General features: G+C 37.1%; 1 protein-coding gene across 6 annotated transcripts; it reads right to left on the reverse strand.

Moving 5' to 3' along the window:
• Positions 1-13,756: 13,756 nt before the first annotated feature.
• On the reverse strand, positions 13,757-23,127 carry pfkfb2b (6-phosphofructo-2-kinase/fructose-2,6-biphosphatase 2b). 6 transcript variants are annotated; one of them, XR_009427365.1, is made up of 16 exons: positions 22,884-23,022; positions 22,384-22,526; positions 21,758-21,883; positions 21,340-21,436; positions 20,886-20,952; positions 20,696-20,770; positions 20,550-20,606; positions 20,300-20,424; positions 19,788-19,995; positions 19,563-19,709; positions 19,367-19,471; positions 19,096-19,225; positions 18,616-18,678; positions 18,473-18,537; positions 14,637-16,163; positions 13,757-14,134 (listed from the first exon to the last, which is right to left on the reverse strand). XR_009427365.1 is itself a non-coding variant. In XM_059537271.1 (16 exons), exons 2-16 carry the CDS (start codon positions 22,469-22,471, stop codon positions 14,069-14,071), a joined length of 1,611 nt encoding a protein of 536 aa, XP_059393254.1. In that variant the 5' UTR covers positions 22,472-22,526; positions 23,066-23,127; the 3' UTR covers positions 13,757-14,068. The 6 variants fall into 6 exon arrangements, 5 of the variants coding, with proteins under 5 accessions (XP_059393254.1, XP_059393252.1, XP_059393253.1 ...); XM_059537271.1 differs by lacking the exon at positions 22,884-23,022 and adding an exon at positions 23,066-23,127 and having other exon boundaries at positions 15,972-16,163; XM_059537269.1 differs by having other exon boundaries at positions 15,972-16,163.
• Positions 23,128-23,982: the final 855 nt, after the last annotated feature.

Consider the following 23,982-nt stretch of genomic DNA (forward strand, 5'->3'; position numbering starts at 1 on the left):
TCTGTTCTTCACTGGAGAGACTAGCACTATGGCGACAGGAGGCTGCCCGACTGGTGCCAGTGTATTTTTACGAGGCGGCAAATAATAACTCACAGCTGGCAGTGTGGGAACAGCTGCCGCTAACATCACTACGCCCAGCATCTTTCTCTCTAGATCTTTTCCTCCCTCGCTTTAGGGCCCAGACTTACTGGAGCCGAAGCTCCACAGCCCACTTCCTTTCTCCAGATTTCACTTCCTGTCATTTGATGGGGCTTCCTGTCACACCTCTCTGATCAGGCCTTGAGAAAGCTCTTCTCAGAGAGCAGCTTCCTGTTTCAAAGACAGCTGTAGAGATAGTTCCTGCGTTTGGCCTCTCTCAGGGAATTGGCACACAAACACGCTCACACATGTGATCTGTTCTCACCCCGTTAGTACTGCTGATTTTTCCATTTCCCTTAGCTAAGCAGGTGACTGCCGTTTGCTGATGTGATCAGGAGTCGTTTTAGTGTCATCAGTTGGCTGTGTTGTGTACATGTCGGCCTGTGGGCAAACAGACAGACAGATCTGCTGCTGTTCTGCTCTTCTGACAACGATTCCATTGCGAGTTCCAAAAGTAAAGCTCCGTCATTCACACAAGTGGGAAAACACTTGCATAGTGGAAGAACACTCAATGTGTCGTACATCTCTCACTTTATTTGCCACATTTTGTTGCACATGTTTGCTTACAGAAACTCTAAAATCTATCTATCTATCTATCTATCTATCTATCTATCTATCTATCTATCTATCTATCTATCTATCTATCTATCTATCTATCTATCTATCTATCTATCTATCTATTTTTTTTCTCTTCCTAAAATATGTGCAAACTGTGGGCTAAAAACTAAAAAGTGTGAAAAGTGCACTTGCATAGATACATAACAGGCACATCATGACATCAACTATGAGGTCATAACATCAAACAACACCTGTTCTCAAGTGACCGATAATAATGAGATAAACAAAACCAGCCTAACAACAGAAAGTAAGTATGCTATATACATTGTGCACAAAAAAAAATAACATTGTTTAATGACATTTCATAGCAGGACCTAAGTGTCTTATGCCAACCAAGGCTGTGTTTATTTGATTAAAAATACAGTAAAGATCCTTCATAAATCATTATAATATGCTTACTTGCTGCTCAAGAAACATTTCTTATCAATTTTATAAATTAATACTTTTGTGGGACACGTAAAATATTTACTTGAAACAAATCTTTTTAAACATTGTTAATGTGTTACCTGTATCCTTTTGGGTCGATTTAATGCATCCTTGCATTACAAAAAAAATTAATTAATTAAAACAGGCGTTTACTTTGATCTACCGTGGCAGATAATTCAGCATAAAAAGTGCTGGACAGCTTTGGAATGCTGTGGGGAGGACTTCGTTCTTTTCTGGTGAGAGGCACTGTTTGGTACATGAGGTAAACAGTATAAACCTGTGTGTAAGTGGATTTTAGACACCCAAATGGGGAAGGAAAATGCTGTGGTTTAAAAAACTGCACTGTTATTAAGAGAGCGTGTTAAACAGTTCGATTTTTAGCTATTTTTAAGTGTATTTTTCTACCTGATCTCTTCCTTATTTAATATCCAACTTCCTAAACATGTGTTGTCCTTCTGTCAATCTACTGTGCCCATCTGGAGTATGTGTTTGTGTGTGAGGGAAGCAGCAGGGTGCTCGGACCAGGACAGGTTGGAGACGCAGCATGTGTCCTCTGAGAGGGACACAAACAGGCTGGTTTGAACCCAACAGGCCAGTCATAGCGGTCAGTTAACCTTTCTGGGATGCATTACATATATAATATAATATAATATAATATAATATAATATGATATGATATGATATGATATGATATGATATGATATGATATGATATGATATATGATATGATATGATATGATATGATATGATATGATATGATATGATATGATATGATATGATATGATATGATATGATATGATATGATATGATATGATATGATATAATATAATATAATATAATATAATAAAGTTATTGCAATGCATTGTAGGACATATGCAATGTTTTCTCCAAATTATTATGGAAATATAATTTTTCCTTACTAATTGATAACAAGACCGACCTTGTCTAAGGATAGACTGAAATTCAGGTCAAACTAGTTCAGTTCTGGTAATAACAGCACTGGCCCACGCTATGGCAACTTAACTGCACATACTTGATTTTCAACTTTTGGTTTTGCACCAAAACAATAAAGAAAACGAAAGGCCATTTCACTGTTAATTCATAAAATATGTCCATATGTGAGATTATAGCAATTCAAACTCATAAAAAATACTCAAATTTACGGAGAGTTTTATGCTTGGATTTTTACAATAATCCCCCCGGGGTCTTGTTTTGATTTACAGAGCAGAATATTATTCCAGTTATATATTTGGATGTATGTCATTATAAGCGATTGGTAATGATTTGTGTCCTGGCTCTTTAAACTTTATTCCAACCACTACTAAAATCTAAAAATAAAATACATAAGCAGTAAAAGCAGTTCTTTCTTATTACTTTTTTAAACATTTTATACAAAAAAGTCATAAAATCTATGAAATACAAAAATTATCTTCTTTCAATTAAATTATTTTTTTTGTTAGTTTTGTTTTTAAGCCAAAGTTAATTTTTTTTTGCATAATTATGGTTTACATAGAACATTGTAGAAAATAGAAAATTGTATTAAAATAAGGTGCTAAGTAATGAATAAAAATATAAAAACAGTACATATATGAATATAATAATACATATTATTTAGTTCAAATTCATATAATATATACATTTATCTACACATTATGAAGAAAAAAATCTGTGATTTACAATATATTCCAGTATTTTTCTTTATAATGTAGTGATAAACATCTATCTTATGCGATATACTCTCTCTCTCTGTATATATATTATGTATTATTATTGTTTAATAATAAAAAGGATGTGTCAATATATGTGTGAAAACTGTTGGCTCTGTGAAAAATCGCTTATGCTTCTCTTTTGTTAGTTATATGGAGAAAAGCGACTACTAATAAATATAAATGTGTAGTATTATGCAGCAAAAAACAAAAACAAAGAACAAAAGCATACATTATTGCATCTGAATCCTGATATATAATGCTGTCGCTTTCCTCATTCTTTTGCTTTCTTTTTCTGTCTTCATTCTGCTTCACTCCCTTTTTTCTTTCCTCTCTCTCTTTCTCTCTCTCTCTCTCTCTCTCTCTTTGGGAAGCATGCCTTCCCCAGCTGTGTGTTCAGCCCCCACAGTGAGGGCTCAGGGCAGGCCAGGCTCACAGCTGGCCAGACATTGTGGAGCCAGTCGACAGGCGCATGGAGGGCCGCCCGCCCTGGCCTCTTCCTTTGCAAACATGCCCAGGTGTGGGGCCTGATGGCTGGGCCTCTGATGTGTGTGTGTGTGTGTGTGTGTGTGTGTTTGTGTTGGAGGGGGGGTCAGAGCAGGAGGAGGCATAAAGGGTGGGTTTTCCCACTGAAGCTGTGTCAACACTGAATGCATGGGAGTGTTTGTGGCATGGGGGTGGGGAGGGGGACGTTCGCTACGATTACTGGCTCATTGTAACCACATTGTAAGGAAATTGCTCATATTGTGCCAAGCAGCCAGGCTGGCGCACAGGCAGATGCTTAGAGTGCAATGAAGGGCTTTCATTTAAGATGCATGCAGGCGCAGCAGTTGTTTAAGTCATCAATGCATTCTCCATACATGCATGCATGCATGCTTCTTCGTGACCGCATATGGGAATTGTATACTTCACATGTCTGCTAAATTACAGCAGATGTATGATGTTTTGCACTTGTGGACAGACCGTCCAAGCCATTAATCTATGATCTCATCCTGAGGCACGGTTTGTTAGAGGCGAGTCCAAGGGCTGGACAAAAGGTGCTTGAATGAGATAACATCCAATAAGTCTTTGAACATCTTTATCTGTGGTCCAAACACACACACACACACACACACACACACACACACACACACACACACACACACACACACACACACACACACACACACACACACACACACACACACACACACACTAATGAGGTGTTTCTGGCTCTGTCTTGTGCTGTATTCCCCTGAAGTCTCACTGTCTCTGCTACATCTCACTCACAGTGTTTCAGTCCCCCTAGTGGTGGAAAATGGAGTCATGACTTCACAGATTCCTGCACATCTGTATCCAGCACTCATCCCCAAAGAGCGACAAAAAGAATCAGCACGGACATGAACGTGTAATAAGTGTGAAAGCATAATGATTTGTTCAAGCTGTCCATGACCCTCAGGAGACCAATTTGACCAGTTCGTTTTTTCTTTATTTTATGAATCATAACACTTCGAAATGCTCACTCACCGTGAACAGGGACACAAAATCATTTTTGTACACTGTAATTCATTTGTTGATTTTCTTTAAAAAGTGTAACTTGACACTAACATTACAGTGATAGTATCAGATGGCTTTACCATGGTACTTGTGTGTGTGTGTGTATATATATATATATATATATATATATATATATATATACACACTAATATATATTAGTATATATATGTATATATATATATATACTAATATATATAAGTATAGCAGTGTAATACTATTAGTAATACTGTATTAATAATACCATTATTTTTTATACTGCATGACTAAGAAACCAAGGTTTTACTTCGATATTGTGTCCAAAATGCAGGCCTGTACATACTGTAGAAGGCAGTTGATCCTCCCCCCAGAATAGCACAATAATACCCAAAATTAACACATTTTCAAAGAAGGTGATTAATTAAAGAACTTATTTGTTTACATGATAACATGGCACTTTGATATATAATAATAGTGAATTATTACTGTGTTAATATACTATGGTATTACCCTTAGAAAACAGTATTGCATTGGTACCATGTTACAGTGATGGTATCACACGGTAATCCTATGTTTTTTTTAAATATACATAATCTGGGTTATGTCCAAGAATACCATGGTGCAGTGCAAAAAAACTATTTCTGATACACTTTTTGTGTAAAATGCTACTAATAAACCTCCCTTGAATATCAATAAAATAACATGCAGGCCTGTACCCAGTCAATTGTCTCCCTAAATATTCACATTTGTAGTGAATAAATAAATTTTCAATAATCAAACTTGGTTACTTTTGTGATATCATAGTACTTTTTGCATGTTTTATTGTCCACTGCGATTCTTGCCCATATTGCAACAGGTGAGGAGAGAAAGAGCTGAAGAATTCCTCATAATTCAAGCATAACCCTAAATAATTGGGCGAGAATTGTTCTGTGTGAGGTTGCTTGGCCAGGGAAACATCCAAGAGATGTCAAAATCTCCACAGCATGTGTGTGTGTGTGTTTGAGAAAAGAGACAGCGAGGCAGTGTGTATGAGCTTGTGCTTGTTAAAGTGTGTGTTCGCTGCATATTTGTTCCCTCTTGTGAGCATGCGCTCCGTATTGAATCGGGGGAATGAATTGTTGCTCACCTGTTCACACAGACTAACAAAAGCCAGGCAGCGGAAGCAGCTGTCTCTCACAACTGTACTGGTACAATACTTGGGACCCATACTCCTGTTTGCTCAGTACATATTCTCACCCTGGTCAGTCACACACACACACACACACACACACACACACACACACACACACACACACACACACACACACACACACACACACACACACACACACACACACACACACACACACACACACACACACACACACATGTGTCAATACAGGATGTGTCAATATATGTGTGAAAACTGTTGGCTCTGTGAAAAATCGCTTATGCTTCTCTTTTGTTAGTTATATGGAGAAAAGCGACTACTAATAAATATAAATGTGTAGTATTATGCAGCAAAAAACAAAAACAAAGAACAAAAGCATACATTATTGCATCTGAATCCTGATATATAATGCTGTCGCTTTCACACACACACACAGTTTAGTGATATCCGGTTCGCAAACGAATCACTCGATGTAACCGGATCTTCTTGAACCAGTTCACCAAATCGAACTGAATCGTTTGAAACGGTTCGCGTCTCCAATACACATTAACCCACAAATGACTTAAGTTGTTAACTTTTTTAATGTGGCTGACACTCCCTCTGAGTTCAAACAAACCAATATCCCGGAGTAATTCATTTACTCAAACAGTACACTGACTGAACTGCTATGAAGAGAGAACTGAAGATGAACACCGAGCCGAGCCAGATAACGAAGGAAAGATTGACTCGTTCTCGAGTCAAGAACCAGTTGCATCGGTTTTTCGGATCACCAGTAGTGATGGGAAGTTCAGTTCTTTTCCGCGAACCGGTTCTTTCGGACAGTTCGATTCAATAAACCGGTTGAAGAAAACGGTTAACCTTTTCTTTTGCGCTCGACGTAAAACAAAAAGCCATACAGGGATTTTTTTGGCTTTCATAACTTGAATTATAGTGTCACTGTATTCTGATAGGCTTCATCACACAGTGAATGCTTTTGGATGTATTATTATTATTATTTTTATTATTTATTTTTTTGCAAAGTAAATAAAACTTGCACATCATTAAAACTACAATTACAATATTACAGACAATAAATATTGCACACCCCTAAAAGCAATATGTTAAAGATGACACAGGATACCCTAACAACTTAATAGCAACATGCAAAAACATCATAGCAACACCAAAATGTTAAAACCATCTTCACACTAAACACATAAATAAAAAAAACACACACACACACACACACACACAAACACCATAATGCCATAGCAAACAGGGTTGCCAGGTGCATAATCTTATGTAACCAGACCTTCAGACTGATGGCAGAAGGTCTGGGAACCTTGGCTGCTTTGAATGGTCAAGGCCAGCCCAAGAGGCCATATGACTGACAGGTAAAACAACCAATCATGTTTCGTTTTGTGCCGTGTCATGTTCAGGGGTGTGGAAGTGTCGCCAGAATAACAAACCGGTGTGTAAAACTAACATCACATATATAACATACTTTAGAAAATCCAGCATTTAGTTGATCCTGATAAGTGGCAATTGTTCCAGTTGTAAACACGATGGGTTTCTTTTTTCTTGAAGGGGTTTGGCATCATGGCATCATTGTTTCCAGGCGGAACGTTAAAAAACACGACACACGTCTCCCAGAAATCCTGTATAATTCAACCAATCCAATGATGACTTCGAAACTCCTGAAGTGTTTCTAATTTTGTTTGTCATATGCATCAGACGATCAGCCAGTGCTCCGTAGGCATGAGACTACCAGGTGCATAACAAAACCAATGCAATTGCTTATTAAAACTAGTATAGAACTAGACCAATCTCATTTCCCCCAATGGTTCGGCTTCCTTTGGGGTTCCCCCCATTTGAAAATGTGTTCCAGGAGGACTTAAAAACAACCCGTAACACAACAGTGTAAAAATATCACAATTCCACGGGAAAAGTAAACCATAGACTTGGCAACATAGCAAAAAACCATAGCAACTGCATAGCAACATGCTAAAGCCCACATAGAAACACCCAGGCGACTCTTCATGACAAACTAGCACCATAGAGGAGACTGTTTTAGTATTAAACACCACTCCCTTTTTTTAATGTAAGAAAATCTCATTCCAAATCTGTTACTGCTCAGATTTCCACACGTCGTTTAGTTTCTGTTTGAGGAAGACAGCATGAACTTGTCAAGTTGACAAATGACTGTCCGTATATGCCTGTCAATGCACACAGAGTCTTAAGACAAAACTGTCAAAGATACTTGAGTCATTACAGTACAAAACAAATGAGACATTGGCGTGTGTTCACCAGTCCATCGCATGTTGTGCTGCTGAGATCTCTAGAAATGATACGCCTGTTGTTCTTCTGCAGTCATGATTGGTGGTGCTGTAACTGTGATGACATGTGCTGCTGATATTTACTGAAGACCTCAGGGGCCGCTCCGCACATCTGGAGTCTAGACTCAGCGGCTCTACAGGACTGAGACTCCCTCACTCTCTTCCTTTCTCTCGCCGCTGTCCACTGTTTGCATAGCTGCTTGTGTTTAATTTAAATTTAAGTTGCGCCCTTCAAGTGGTTAATTGATTCTAGCGATGAAGGACAAAGTAACTGGAGCCGAGTGTCCTCAAAACACACCGAGAGGAATATTATTATGAAGACTTACGCAAACCAGCCCGTGAGCATCTGTGTTTGTGTGAGAGAAACAATATGATTATCAGTGGAATTGTTGGACTGAGAGGAGCCATATATTTTCCTTAATGCATCCTTGTGTTTACAGAAACACTCACACAAAGGCTCTTGTTAGCTGCGGTGTAATGACGAATGCCCGTGCGGTTGAGAGGTCTGTTTTACCTGTTAATCTCTTTATCCCCTCCCTCCCGCTCTATAGCTCATACACTGAGCTCTAAGACTTGACAGTAGTTTATTTTACAGACGCTCTTTGGCTTCTTCTGTCCTCCTTTTGAATTTGTGTTGAACTGCTGAAGTCATCATGCTCATACAGCTTCAGAAAGGAATATATTCAAATGTATATACAAATATTATGTTATGAATTATTTTTGTATAATTCACTTGTTTGGGGTAGGTTTTTTATGTATGTATATATATATATATATGTATATATTATATATATTTATATATATTTTTACATTTGTTTGTTTTTGAATTCTCTTATGCTCATCAAGGCTGTATTTATTTGATTAAACATACATTAAAAACAGAACTATTAATACCTAAAATGATTTATATTTTAATTAATTTTTAAATTTATAAAATGTATTATTATTTAATGAATAGAAAGATCCAAAGAACAGCATTTATTTAAAACGTAAAAGCCTTCATTGTCACATGATCAAGTAAATGTATTGTTGCTAAATAAAGTATTAATTTCTTTAAAAAAATATGACTGACTTTTGAATGGTAGTATATGTTTGTTTAAAATTTACACACACACACACACACACACACACACACACACACACACACACACACACACACACACACACACACACACACACACACACACATATATGTAACATAATATGTTAATTTTTTATAAAAAGTTTACATTTACATTACATTTTTGGAAAACATTAAATATGTAAGAAACACTAAACACTTTAAAAAGTAAATTAATATGCAAAAATGTCCAGATATTTGCTCTTTGTTTATTTCATTTTTATTTTTTTGTATATTAAAAACCTACTAGTTTTTAGATTGGTTTATTTTTCCATATGGCCCTGACAGAGAGGTAGCTCTGCATTCGAACCCTAGAATGATGGAAAATCTGGTTGAAATGATCTTTGTGTGTTTGTGAGTGAAAGAGCAGGTGAGAGAGAAGGTATTAATGAACCCTTGATTTACAGCCCGTCTTTAGGTAAAGCCCCTCCTTTTTCCATGTTCACCCCTTCTCTCCTTTCTCTACCCATAATAATGGACACAGTGTTTTTACGAGAGTACCAAACCAAACCCTATTCACACTGCAGTACTGAGTCGGCACTAAATGGCCTCGTTCAGCTCACTGCTATTAAACAGCTCATAAAAACTGGCCACACAACCGCTTGAGTCACACCGATGCAACTACACGGCTCCTGATCCCAGCGTGATGCGGTCTGAAACAGCTGGGTTTGCCTATTTGCATGATGGTTAGGCATCTAAAATTACCTGAATTAACCATGACTGCATCATAATTACAAATGTACTCACCCTCAGGCCATCCAAAATGTAGATGAGTTTGTGGATTATTGTGATGTTTTTATCAGCCGGTTAGACTCATCGGCACCCATTCACTGGAGAGGATCCATTGGTGAACAAGTGATGTAACGCTAAATATCTCCAAATCTGTACAGATGAAGAAACAAACTCATCTACATCTTGGATGGCCTAAGAATGAGTACATTTTCAACAGGTTTTCATTTTTGGGCCTACTATTCCTTTAATAGGAATTTTTGGGCCTACTATTCCTTTAATAGGAATTTTCGGGCCTACTATTCCTTTAACAGGAATTTTTGGGCCTACTATTCCTTTAACAGGAATTTTTGGGCCTACTATTCCTCACTTGTGCAGTGGGAGACAAGCACCAATCAAACAAGTCACAAACAGTCATACTAGCTTATTTAAGAGAGCTATGCAATAATAATAGCGACTTCTCTGAGGTTCAGGTTCTTTCCCACCCTGCTTGCTTTCTCTTTCTTTTCTTTTGGTTTCTGCCTGACACGCTGTGAGTGAAGGATATCAAATTCCCCTGAAAGCTCTCTGACAGGTGAGCGCTGCTTTGGGTGACCTCGATCTCTCACATTACGGTGCTAAACTGCAACTCCCTGCTGTTCTCGATTACACATGTATGCCTGCACACACACAGGTGTGATCCTTACACATCTTTCTGTTTCACTTGTCACTGAGTATCATACATCACTAAAGCCAAGAGTTTTAAATTACACTGCATTATATTTATCACGGTTTGCAAAAATGTCTAAATCCCCGGTAGGCCTTCAGGCAGCCACTCTCAGATTCTGAATTTAACTAGCCTGAATAAAAAAGCCAATTTTTTGACAAAGGCATTTGCAGAACACGGAAACACGATCAAAAACGTCTGTGATTGTAAATTTTTCCTCCAAATAACAAGTCAAGTATAGGGGTGCAACAGGGTTGAAAGGGTTTTTTAATCAAGAATCTAATCAATTTTTATGTCAGCCCCCCCCCCCCCAAAATAATTAAATAATAAATAAATAATATCTTTATTACTTAACATTTTAAGTACTTTTTCAATACTACAGCAAAGTAGCATAACTAAACAAGTTCAAACATTATCAAAGAAAAGTAAACAAATACACAAATGACAAACTGTGATAAATACAATACAGAGAAAATTATTTCTGTGCTTATGTGCTGTCAGAAAGGTGCTGTGTTTGCTATGGAAAGCTAGAAAGCTCAAAAATGAGCGTATTTTAACATGTAAACAACATGATTGGGTGCGTTGTTTATGCGTTGAGTACGTGTTATTTACGCATTTTTTACACAAAAAATCACTGTGTAGACAACGTATAAACGACACATATGTGCAAACAATATGCAAACAATGCGTCCTCGTTTATGTTTTTGAGCTTCCTGGCTTTCCATATTTTCCATAGATTCTTTTTTTTGTTTTGTTAAAATACCGTGAATGTTTAAATTGGCAAAGAAACATATGCAAGTGATAAACTCTATGATGGTTAAACTTTTGCAAGTAATCCGCAAATCATTTGTGCCGAACCATGTACATTTGATACTATTGAGATAAAACTTCAAGCTGGAAATATTTTGATCAATAATATTGAATATTTTCACTAACAATATCACTCCATAGATGAGTTAGTAGGAATTTGATATTAGCTTCATTGTGAGCCAATGTAATCTGCACAAGTGGTATTGATATAATAATATTAGTTTTATATCACATTCATCTAAAAGACACATTGGGCAAAACCATTCCTGCTAGGATCTCGGTGGGTAGTTGAGATAGTAAGAGATCTACTACGCGTAAAAAAACAACAAAAGATTCAAGTGTGCTCCTCAAGAAAGAGAGGCCTAATTACCCGTCAGTAACAGCCACAAACTCAAAAGACAACAGCAGCATTACATTAAGTGATTGGAAAACAAATCAGAAGGAAATTAGAGAAAGGGGAATTGGAGGGAAAGGGGAAAACTTAATAAAAGAAAGCTGATCTAGGCAGTCGTCTCTAGATAGGTCAACTGTGGTATTGTGGTCAGGCTGGAACACTTCTGCTGAGGAGAAACCAAACAACAACCAGTAAGAAAGCACCTGAACTTTTCATCTCTTCCTGAAACTTGAAATGTCGACACATTAGTTTTGAAGACAGAGTAGAATGATTTGTTGTCAAAATACATTTATCATATAAGCAGACAAACAAGAGGAGGCGTAGGTTGAAATCCTGTTTTGCACCCATGTATGGGTTGGCATTGTAAACATGACAGTTATAGATATTAGAGCATATATCGTCCTCCACCTGCAGGGACTCAGAGGTTAATACTTCTCTTGTGGTTCTCCTCTATCTCCATCAGGGTTATGTAACACCAAGAGGGCAGTGTGGGTGTGTTCCAGCCAGGTGCAGCCATTCATTTCTGTCAGTCACTCTATTATGATACGATAAAGAGGAAGTGCAATGACCAGGCTGGATATTACTGGCAAATGTTATTTAGGACACTGATAAGACTAGTTGTGATACATTTGTTTTAGTATACATTTTTCATAATATTTCAAGCTATTATCATTATAAACAAGTTAATTTACTACTAGGCCACTTGCGTTTAATGGAACAGCATTTCATTAAAAGAACTAGAATACAAATATTTTACCCAGCATTCTTAGGAGCCTACTGACAGGTCAATACAGTGTTCCAGTCATCATTTATTCATATTGTTATTTATCTATTTATTTTCATGTTGCAATGTTCATTTGTGGTTTTTATTTTCTAGTAGACAGGTGTCAATTATTGGCCTTATATTATAGAATTTTAATGTAAATTTGTGTTCTAAATAATTTAGTATGTGGTGTAAGTAATAACGTTTTGGAGTCATTGTTTATATATAACGTAACAAGCCCGTGACAAAAACTCGGTTTCGCAACAAGAGACTTCACAGTTCGTCTGTTATTATAAATAAGTGTTCTGGCGCCATCTGGTGGTCGTAATGCCCCTGTTTCACCTATTAACCACATGAAAACATTTCGACAGAATAAAAATGACACATTTATGTGACTCTGACATAACAGATGTTTAATTGTATTTGGAGAAAGCAATATTTCAAAACATTGCAGACAGTTTTCCAAAGTCTGAAAATGAATCATATTTTCTATTCAGTGGCATTGCCATAAGTTCAAAGTCAGATTTGGTGCAGTTCGAACCGTGCAATCACACTAGCCACTTTTTTAAAGGCAATGCATTCTTGGATATCATGAAAACTTTGTGTCATGCAGAAGGACTGAATGAACAAGTGCTGATGATGTTCATGCCCTGGACACTGATCACAGCAGCACAAGCTGTATTTTGCCAATTTATTTATAATTTAGTATAATGCATGCAGCATTAAACTCAGAGAGTATATGGAATATTGGCACTTTTGAAAAAATAATGTCACACCATTACAAATAAAGTAGTGAGGCAAAACATGATTCAAACGTTAAAAAATGGAAAGAATTAGTGGAAAAATACAGAACTTCAGACATTTTTTCTTTAAACATTCAACCATAAGGTAGTCATAGGGCACATTATTTAACTTTTTTTATGCAGTGTCCTTGGTTGACGACATGCTGTTTATCAAGATGTGAATTGTGTTTTGAGTGCAGCTCCTTACACAAAAATACTTGTAAAGCTAGTAATTCCAGTTTTGTAACAAACACATAACCAGCGAAAACTTTTCTTGCTTAAAGAGCGCAGACTACATTTAAAACCGTAATAAAACAATTATATTTGTAGCATCTCCAGCAGTGACCTGACCTATTAAATATACCTCATTTAAATACGGCGATCTACAAATCCTTGTGATCTGTCCTGATGCTGCACACAAATACGTTACGTTTCTATAAAAATATTACATCACAAGCTTGAACTTTGTACAATATCCCATATGACTATCATTCTTTTTAAGAAAATGTGCAAGACAAAAAAAATATTTCATTCTCATTAAAAATCTCTCATTAAGTGCATTCCTTTTAAGCCACAATGTGCACAAACTTACTTGTATTGCAACACAAATTCTGTACTTGAGATGAGGTTATCATCATTTGCACAACCCACATCATGTCCAAATTATAACAGATCAAACAGTCTTCATTAAGGCATCATCAGCTAAAATAACTGCGCATATATATCTCTTGATGATAAATTATAGGATTCATTGTAGTCACAGCAGTGGTGATTTGTCATGCAAGGGGCTGATGGGAAATGTAGTTCCATCACCGAAAGAGCAAGCAGAAGCTGGGGAGAGGGAGTATCTAAAAGCAAAGTTTTGTTTTCATGAAGGATTTTGGAAATTCGCCCATCTCATTCAGAAGCGGAAACAGTCATTAGCTTCGTCTGGGCAGTCAAAGTTGATTCCTTCACACAAGGAGTCCTCAAAAAAGAAAAGAAAAAAGAAAGATCAAAGGTAAAGTTAAACATAAGAACAGTATTAGGGTTTTTAAGTACCAGAATGCTTCCTTCAGAAACTATTTAAACCACTTCACATTTTTAATTTAAAACAATTCAACTCTTTGAACTCTAAGTGTTCACTTATGCTCACAGCATATTAATGATACTTTCACTTGGTGTAACACTTGGTTTCACTTGGCCTTTGAAAGGGTAAATAGGTTTATCTGCAAATATATAATGTCACACAACCCTATGACAACTGGAAAACTTGCGTCTACAGAGTTCTGCTTTAAAGCATTTGCATAATTCAGTCACTCATCACAATCAAGCCACAATCTATACAAACATGTAACGTAAATGCAAGATAATCGAGAATCATCATACAATCACAACGGCACATGGTTTGCGACATCGCCCATACACCGAAAACTACTTTCTAAAAATGCAATGGAGTAAAAAAGCTTTCAAACTTATGGGATACTCACAGATGACTGCCAGCCATATGAGACTGTGAAAATAGAGGGAGAAGGATGAAGAGGAGTGGAGGAAGAAAGAGGAGAGACAAATATGGAGAAGAGAACTGAGGCCCAAGGACAAATTGGTATGTTCAGAGTAAAACATGGACATTACTGAAGCACATCACTCTGAAGAGATTTACCCCCAAAATATGAAGATTCTGTCATTTACTCACCCTCATGTCATGCCAAACCATATGACTTTTGTTCTTCTGCAGAACACAAAAGGAGATGTTATGCTGCTAGTTTCTATACAATGAAAGCTAATGGTCTATGCATATTTCTCTCCTGATTCAGACAATACAACTTTCTAAGTAGAAAAAGCTATATTATTATTTTTTAAAGTTATATTTATGGTCTTATTTGCCTTTATTTGATGGGACAGTTGAGAGGGGAGAGAGGGGGTGGGAGACAGAGCTTAGTTGCCTTATATGTCGGCACATTAAACACGAGACTATCTGTGCCAACAAGAGAAAGCAATATTATTGATACAGGACTTGAATTTTAGCAGGAAGTTAAAAAAAATCTTAATGGATTTTTCATTAAAACATTAACCTTTTGGTTACAAACAACATTAACTGATAGGCTGGAGTTGTGTAGATTATTGTGAGGTTTCTATCAGCTGTTTGGACTCTGATGCTGATGGCACCCATTCACTGCAAACGATCCATTGGTGAGCAAGTGATGCAATGTTAAATATGACCAAATCAGTTCTGATGAAGAAACAAACTCATGTACATCTTGGTTCATTGGGTGAACTATTCCAAATTTTACTAATCATTTTGGGTCACCGTTCACATTCATTGTATGGAAAAGAGCAGATATGTTTTTCCTTTTATGTTCCACAGAAGGAAGTACATACAACTTTGAAGTAAGTAAATTATGACACAATTTGTGCACATGGAAAAACTGGTAACAAGAAATAATTCACTTATTTTGATCTGGTATAACAGAGAAAAATTACTTCAAAGAAAGTCTACAAGAGAAGGAAAACAATTAGATTTTGTTGTTATAAAGTTAAGTAAGATAAGGCCAATTAGTTAGCTGTTTAAGTTATGATTATTGTATGATCTGTGGTGAGCACCCATACAGAACAACAAAAAAAGAGCTCAACCTGAACAAAGAGTTAGCGGAGAACATGCGCCAAAAAAGAAAAAAAAGAATAGGATGAGACTGCCAAACTGAAATCGCTTTTACAGTTAGCACAATTAGTACAGGGTGTGACATTCAGGGGTGATTCAGAACACCAGGGTGAGGGTTGGTTAGTGTCAGGACATCATGGGGTCAATCGAGTCTGACACTAACTTGGCTTTGCTGAAGCAGCAGCGCCCCGTCTGGCGAGTCGGGGATGTGCAGGGTGGTGGGGGAGGGGGTGAGGGGCAGCCAGGGTCGGTTGCCATCGCTGTAGAGGCGGGGCCGCTTAACCTGGTCATGACTGGAGAGGGGCGTGTAACTATTTCGCCTTAGCAGAGGGGCGGAGTCTCGTCTGACTTTCCCCTGGTTTGAGATGGGAGAGGCTGGCTGGGTTAAAAAAGAGACTGCCTACACACATAGCTCAATAGCACACAAAGTCTTCAGTCTCCAGCAAACCATCAAGTGACATGTTAGCTACAGGTATTCCCAAAGATAATCCACATTTATCCATATACAGACTAAAAAGTATAATAAATCACTCCAGGTTAACATTACAAAACATCAAACGTATCAATGCAGTGATGAAACACACATCACTTAAACACAATGTCGTTTAAAGGAGCGTTCAACCCACGAATAAGCATAACTCACAACACAAACCCACAGCTACAATACAACACAGGCTGCAGGCACATCACACACACACCTGATTTCACAAATTGACAAATATTATTCGCAGACAACAACATATAGAGGGGAGCGCTGAACCTCACTCTCACTGATGAGGTGAAAAAGCACGAGGAAGAAGATTTATGTTTAATCAAGCTCTTTGACCGACAGTTTGATTAAACCACAGAGAACATAGCTTAAAGGAATGTTTTGGGTAAACAAGTTAAGCTGTTACCACAGACAAAAGTTTTGACCTGTCATCGAGTTAAAAATAACCACATTTACATTTACAGCAATGCACTTAGAATCAGTGTTATTTTAGTAATATTTGTACGCCATTATAGTATTACTAATATTTTGAATTAGCTTTTTTAGTTTTCGATTAGATTTTAGTTTGCGTACAAGAAATTGTTTTAGTAAAGGTTTAATTTCTTCATTATACAATATGCTGATGTCAGGATCAAAGGAGTCTTCAGATTATAAATTGGAAGCTTGGAGATCGGATCTTAAGATGGATATTTCAATGGAGGACTGGATGGAAGCATGCAAGGAAGCTCAATCACTCATAATGAACACACGTCTGAAACTGCTACAATATAAGTGGTTGATGAGGATTTACATAACTCCAGTTGTATTACATAAATACAATGAAAATATCCCAGACACTTGCTTAAAATGCAGTGGCTTTAAAGGAACATTATATCACTGTATATGGGAGTGTGAAGAACTTCAGAAGTTTTGGAAAGGTGTAAAAGGAATGATAGAAAATATCCTTGATGTTAACATACCACTGTCACCTTTAATCTTTTTATTTCATTTATACCCTAAGGAGATCAAGTTAAAGAAAACAGAGCATATATTTATAAATGTATGTATTCTTCGAAACGGCTTATTTCTTTAAATTGGAAAAGTACATGTGCACCAAGTATAGGTCGTTGGCTGAAAGAGATGGTAATAAACATGTCAATGGAAAAGATAACCTATATATTAAAAAATAAATATAGATTTTTTGAAGGAGTTTGGGGACCTTTCAAATTGTTTGTAAAATGTGGTGGAGTTGGAAATGTTTTGATAGAAGACTAAGAAAAGAGGTGGTATTGTATGGTGTTGTATATTAATGTAAAATACTGAGAAGCTTTTGGTTTTGGTTTAGTTTTGTTTTGTTTGTTGATTTATGTTTTATATGGTACATTGAAATGTGTATGTACATGTGTATAGTTAAAAGGCAATAAAAAAGAAAAAAAAAAAAAAAAAAAAAAAAACGATTTTAGTTTGCGTAATTTTGCTATGCTTTATAATAGTTAATATATATTTATATATATAATATACATTTTAGGTACCAATAACGAAACCGCTTAGAATGAAAGTCTGTTGTGCAAGTCATAATAGAAGGTTTGAAAGCACAGATGTGCAGGTTGTATTGTGGTTAAAGCACTTAAATCAGTTTGTCTGTACAAACATGTTATTTAAGCTGCAAATTTGCCTAAAATGCCAGTAGATTTGAAACTATTGTTCCACGTGGAAGAGTTTCTGCTTACACATTTTTTCTTGATGTAAAGAGCCCCTTTTTGTTATCCCTGATGACCAAATGTGAATGTTACTGTCTTTCCAGATTTGCAGTATTGTCCCCATTGTAAGAAAATGTACTTTATTATTCTATTTTGTTAATAAGGTTAGTCAAAATTATTTTCTGTGGTAACTGACAGCATGTCACAAATACTGGTGACAGAGCACAAGTTGTACTGAACCCAAAAATCTGCTTTAATCAGGGAATTCTCTGAGAAAAGACAACATGCAACACAGACACCAACATGCAGTGATGAAATTGCAATTCCAGATCAAAATAAAACCTATAAGATACCAAAAGGAAAAAACAATGCTGAAAAATGACACAAATCTAAGAGATAAATGTGGCACCAATTATTTTAAAATGAATATTTAATGTTCCCTATTAATATTTCATACTGCAAATGAGACCACCACAGAGACAGATGTGGACTCACCAGTGGCCGGTCCCGATGTGTATTCACTGCCTCCACATTCAGATAAAACATCTCCACTTTGCAGCCTAAAACATGAACCAGAATGATCTGTGAGCAGAAGTTTGACGAAGAACAAAAGTGAGCAGAACAACTGTCCAACACACCGTAAGCAACTGGAGTGAGCTTCATGACAGTGTGAAGGGGACATTTCAAATAGGGCAGATCATCTATGAGAGAAAAGAAAAGAAAATACATAGGTTTCAGTTGACAGTCTTATACGTTACTGTGATGCATTGACCATTATTGTTACGGTACTTATCTTGCTCAATTATCAGTAAAACTGTCTGATATAGATGAGGTATGAGATTTTTGGGAGAATGATTAGCTAGAATGGGTAAAAAAAATTACAAAGCAATCAGTATTTTTTTTTTTTGCATTTTATAATATTGCATTATTATTGCATTAAATTGATCAAAAGACACAATTTTTGACATTTTTAAAAACTTTTTTCACAATATTTTCTTATTTAATTTCAGTGGTGAGGCCAGTGGAAATATAAGATGGGTAAGCAAAAATCTTATGGTCAGTAAGAAAAAAAAAAACTGTTGTGTTTGGTATTTTTCATAGGTGAAAATGCATCTTGCCTGCACTCTTGTCCAAGAAATAGGCTAGTAGGCAGCGCATAACTGCCTGGTGGCAGATGACTAGTACATTGCCTTGTCTCTCAAGCTCCATAATCACAGGCTCTAGCCGCTGAACCAGGTCCTGATACGACTGGGAGAAAAGAGAGCCTTTTAAAATAGTTTAAAATACCAGAAACCAACAAAAATCAAACAACCCACACAACTATACAGAGTGAGAAGGGACATACTCTGAAGAACTGCAACAATGTGATACATTCATGACGTGCTGTACCTCTCCTCCTGGGTATCTGTAGTGGTATTTATCCTGATCCCTTAAAGCAAACTCTTCTGGGAACGTGTTCTGGATCATTTCGTAGGTCATCTCTTCACATACACCCTGTGTCAGAGCAACATACGCTGATGAAAGTACATACAATATAATACGTGTAAACTACATGTAATCGCTGATGGGATCTTAGCATACTAACAGCATCTATCTCATTGAGGATTTTCCACTGTTCATACGGAACTCCCAGCTCTTCAGCCGTCTGGATGGTTCTTCTTAACTGGCTGGTCCAAACCTTCAAGTCAGACAGCTTATGCTCCTCAATGAACTCACGCAGGGTGCTCGCAAACTACTCGCAAGGGAAAGAGAAAGTCAAGCATCTTTTGTTGAATAAACGCTATAAAGGCAGCACTAAGTAAACCCAGACCTGTCTTCCTCGGGGGGAGAGTTCAGAATCTCCTCCAACGCGGCCCTGGATGTTGTGTTTGCTCTCTCCGTGCCTGCACAGGTAGATGGAGTGCGAGTGCACATGGATGTTCATGAGGTAGTAGACGATCTTGCTCTGGATGTAGTCCTGAACACGGTTCACCACAAACCGACGACCCACGTTCATCACCTTAATGAAGGACAAATCTCTGTGAAGAATAAGTGAATGTTATGATTAGGAAGGCCTTCTGTATTAGTGGTGCCGTGAAACACTATAGACAATTACATTTTGGTGTAAAACATGTCCCACATCTTTTACGCAACAGATAACAGTGAATCAAAACAGAGGTCATTTACATATAAAGGTCTTAAAAGTAGCATTTTCTGCTTGATTATCAGGATCAGAGAGAGAGAGAGAAATGGTCATGTGGTCTTCTTAAATATGTACTTCACTTACAAAACATATGTACATTCAGATACGCTATCATGTGTCTATTTTCTAAGCATTCTCACTTGTCATATTCATCAGGATCTAGTGGCTGGTAAGTGACTTGATAACATTCTATGCGTTTCAGGAAATCATCCATGACTCGCTCTCTGTGTGTCTCTGGATAATCTGGACTTGAAACCTTGACCTCCTGAAGATATAAGAGCACATGGGAGACGACTGTTGAGAAGACCATAAAAACCTATACTGGTATGTTGCTGTACTTTATTGTACCATTTATTTCAAAGGAAATGCAAACCAAATATCACAACATACCAGGATGTTAGCTGCAATAACCTCTGGATCATCACATACTGACTCCACAAAAAACACCTGTAAAAGTAAACACACGGAAACAGGAAAAATAATGACCACACATCACTCCTACAAAAAGATAACTCATCACATAATGGAAGTTATACCTTATATGAATTCTCCTGTACAAAACTGAATATAAGATCCCGTCTTTCCCGGGTTGTGTTTGTGGCATCAAATACCTTAAAAGGACAAAAACAGATTATAACAAATATAAAGAAGGAAGCCTTGAACCTTATTAACATTCTTAAACCCTATTACATTTACGTAAATAATTGATATTATTTGAACTCTTACAGCTATTTGTCCACCTTCCTCATTAAGGTAGGTCTTTACATCTTCCAGGGCCACCAAGGCACACTGTCTATTTGTGAAAATGAAGAATGCAACAATAGATTAATAAATTCAGTTCACAGGAAAAACACGAAACGTCCTGTTAGAAATGCATTAATGTAACCTTCAGGAAATGTGTTGAAATATCTTTTGGTCTAACCGGCTTTTTTTAATTACTTTTGTTTCTTGGTTTACTGACAATGTGTGCTTTTCTATCATTATTAACTTTGTAAAAATATATCAACTGATTTTTTTCTATACAGGACACTGTGTGAAAGTGAGCAGCTTGGACATTCTGCAAAACATATCCTTTCATATTCCACGGAAGAAACAATGTCATAAGGTTTGGAAAGACATAAGGGTGAGTCATGATGACAAAATGGTCATGCCATTAAATCCAACAAAGATAAAATCCTACTTTCGGATCTCCATGGCTTCCTTATTGTCATGTCTGAAGAAGTCATAAGACTTGTAGGCTTTAACTGCTTCCCTCCGATACACCCCCAGGTTAAACACTGCACGATAAACCAAAAAAAAAAAGAAGTTTTTATGGTTATTCTTCCCATACTTAATCAGTTTAGGAATCAGTTTAATGCATCAAGGTGACATCAGCTACAGTGATTAAACACTTGCATTGTGGGTCATGATGTACTCAAGAGAGTTTGAGTTTCGGTGTGTTGGTTGCCTACACATTTAAATAATGCGAGTTCAAATTTAACCTCTTGATAGACCACAATGTCAAAATGGTCAGCTGAGAGCTAAATGAAGCATTTAAAATTGTAGACAGATGCTATTTATAGTGATTGTCATTTGATATGATGCAACTGCCCACTCACCCTTTGTTGGAACTCCTATCCAGTTGAGATAGCGTGTGAGTTTCTTTGACATGTACGTCTTGCCTCTGGCAGGGAGGCCGATCATGACAATCAAGGTGGGGGAGTTTGTCATGTAAGACGCCCATGCTGTGGTCAGACAGACACAGAAAAACAGACAGACCTTATCAACAGCACAACATGAGCTGGAGGAAGTTACAATCTGTAGTACTAACAATTATAATCTGCCAAATGTAAATTTCACATATGGGACACCAACAGATAGTTGTGGTTTATGGTACTTTCAACAAACGGACTACAAAACAGAACCTGAAACCCTGAGACTGTTGACACCTTGCTTTTACACTGAGGCAAACTCTTCGGTGTCACATGATCCTTCAGAAATCATTCTAATATCTGGTTTGGTGCTCAAGAAGCATTTCTTATCATTAGCTATGTTACCATCCAAAGATGTAAATTTAACTTGTGTGCAAAACTGGAATATTGCATAAAACACCAGAAAAGTACCCTAGACCTCTCTAAAAGCCATGAAAACAGACTACCATAACCAGCTAACCACCTTAAGCTGGTTTAAATAGGGATTCCCAACAGCTTCTTGATCTGTTGGATGTGAAAATGTGTCTACTTACAGCATTTCTTCTCCTTGCCTCTGGGCTCTGATTTCTTGATTTCAGCAGAACTGGTTGGACCAGCCTCCTGCTGCATCCATGCAGACATACTGAATCTGACAGACTCAATCACTCACTCTTCCTGCTGTAAAAACATAGTGCACCTGCAGGGAGAAAGAGGCGAAATTAAGACTAAATACGCAGACTTTGTCACTGGATACAACGTTATTGGTTTATTACAAATGACTAACTACAGTAAAAACATTTCCTCCAAACAATTTGCTCTATTCAGTGACAATGCAGCTTCTATTCTTGACAAATAGTCTTTTTTCTTAATCAAGCGCAGCGCAGTAATAAATAATGTCGCGCCACGTCATAACACAGAAGAGGATGCTGAGGATACCATGTTACGTCATACCAGTGAACAGCAATCAGTCACTGGCGGTATATTACAGCATATTACAATGAATAGATTAAAAGAACACGACTATTAACGAGATATGTAAAGCGTGAGACCTTACGGTATCCTAATCGTTGACTGTTGAACCTCAGGGGTCCGTATTTAATTTCGTACCCACCGGCAAGTGTAATGTCTTTACCCAGTGTGTTATTGCCTCAGCCGGTTTTGCACTTGATGACCTTCCGTGGCAAATAGCGCAAAGCGCGTGAGTGAAGGTGTGTCTGTACGTCACTGTTTACTTACCGTAATACCTGCGAAAGAATGAACCGCGTCCGTTACCAAACATTATAGCGTACTCAGTCGTGAGGATTTTGAATCATCGCAGTGACTCGACTCTTTTGAATCAACCATTCATTCGATTCAAGAACGGATTCATTCAGTGGCACTTTCATCGTTACATCGTTGTCATAAAGTCATAAACGACTTTTATAAAACTATAGAAAAAGACTGTAACATCCTAAAGAAATAATAAAAGCTTTCAAAAACGTCCATACTTAATTTTAACACACTTTCATTCACGAACTAAATTACACTTAGCCAGTAATTACAGTATAACAGCAAAATTACCAAACCCACACTTTTGTTTGTGATAAATTAAAAATAAGATTTAATCATATTTTTTGAATCGTCAGAAACATTACATTCTACATTCACAATATTTAAATGATATAAAAATTGTATTTGTGAAAACTCCTCCCACCCCAAACTCAAATATTTGATTAAAGATTGACAAAAACAAAAGTTTCTTAGAGAAAGCTTTGTTTATTTTGCCAGTAAAGAGTGCTCTCTCCAAGAGCTTCAGTGTACAAGTTTTTCAGTACCCGGCCTTTTCTAAAAACTCAAAACTTTAATTTCATCACCCATTCTGCAGTTGACATATCCATTTCTCATACATAGCTTATCTAAAAGTACTGTTATACGCAATTATTCACAAGGCACATAGTGGTTTTGTTTTAAGTGGTTGCTTCCAGACCAGATAGTTAACGTGCAGAGTATATGTAATGATAAAACCTTTCATATTCATCCGGAAGAAGGAGGCGGGAACCGGCGGACAATCAAATAACATTTAATTATTCAAAATAAACACAAAACAGCGCACCAGCCCCTCACGGACGACTGGTGCGCACAAAATAAAACCAAAACACAACTAAAAGCCCAGG

The sequence above is a fragment of the Carassius carassius genome, chromosome 44 (genome assembly GCF_963082965.1).
Source record: "Carassius carassius chromosome 44, fCarCar2.1, whole genome shotgun sequence".
Taxonomy (NCBI): Eukaryota; Metazoa; Chordata; class Actinopteri; order Cypriniformes; family Cyprinidae; genus Carassius; species Carassius carassius.

Excerpts from the sequence above, each read along its gene's own strand:
- pfkfb2b (XM_059537271.1), bottom strand. The coding sequence starts at position 22,471 with ATGTCTGCATGGATGCAGCAGGAGGCTGGTCCAACCAGTTCTGCTGAA. Across the intron at positions 19,472-19,562 it reads TCCTCAATGAGATAGATGCT|GGTGTATGTGAAGAGATGAC; the intron begins GTTAGTATGCTA and ends GCTCTGACACAG. Across the intron at positions 18,538-18,615 it reads GCTCACTCCAGTTGCTTACG|GCTGCAAAGTGGAGATGTTT; the intron begins GTGTGTTGGACA and ends TTCATGTTTTAG.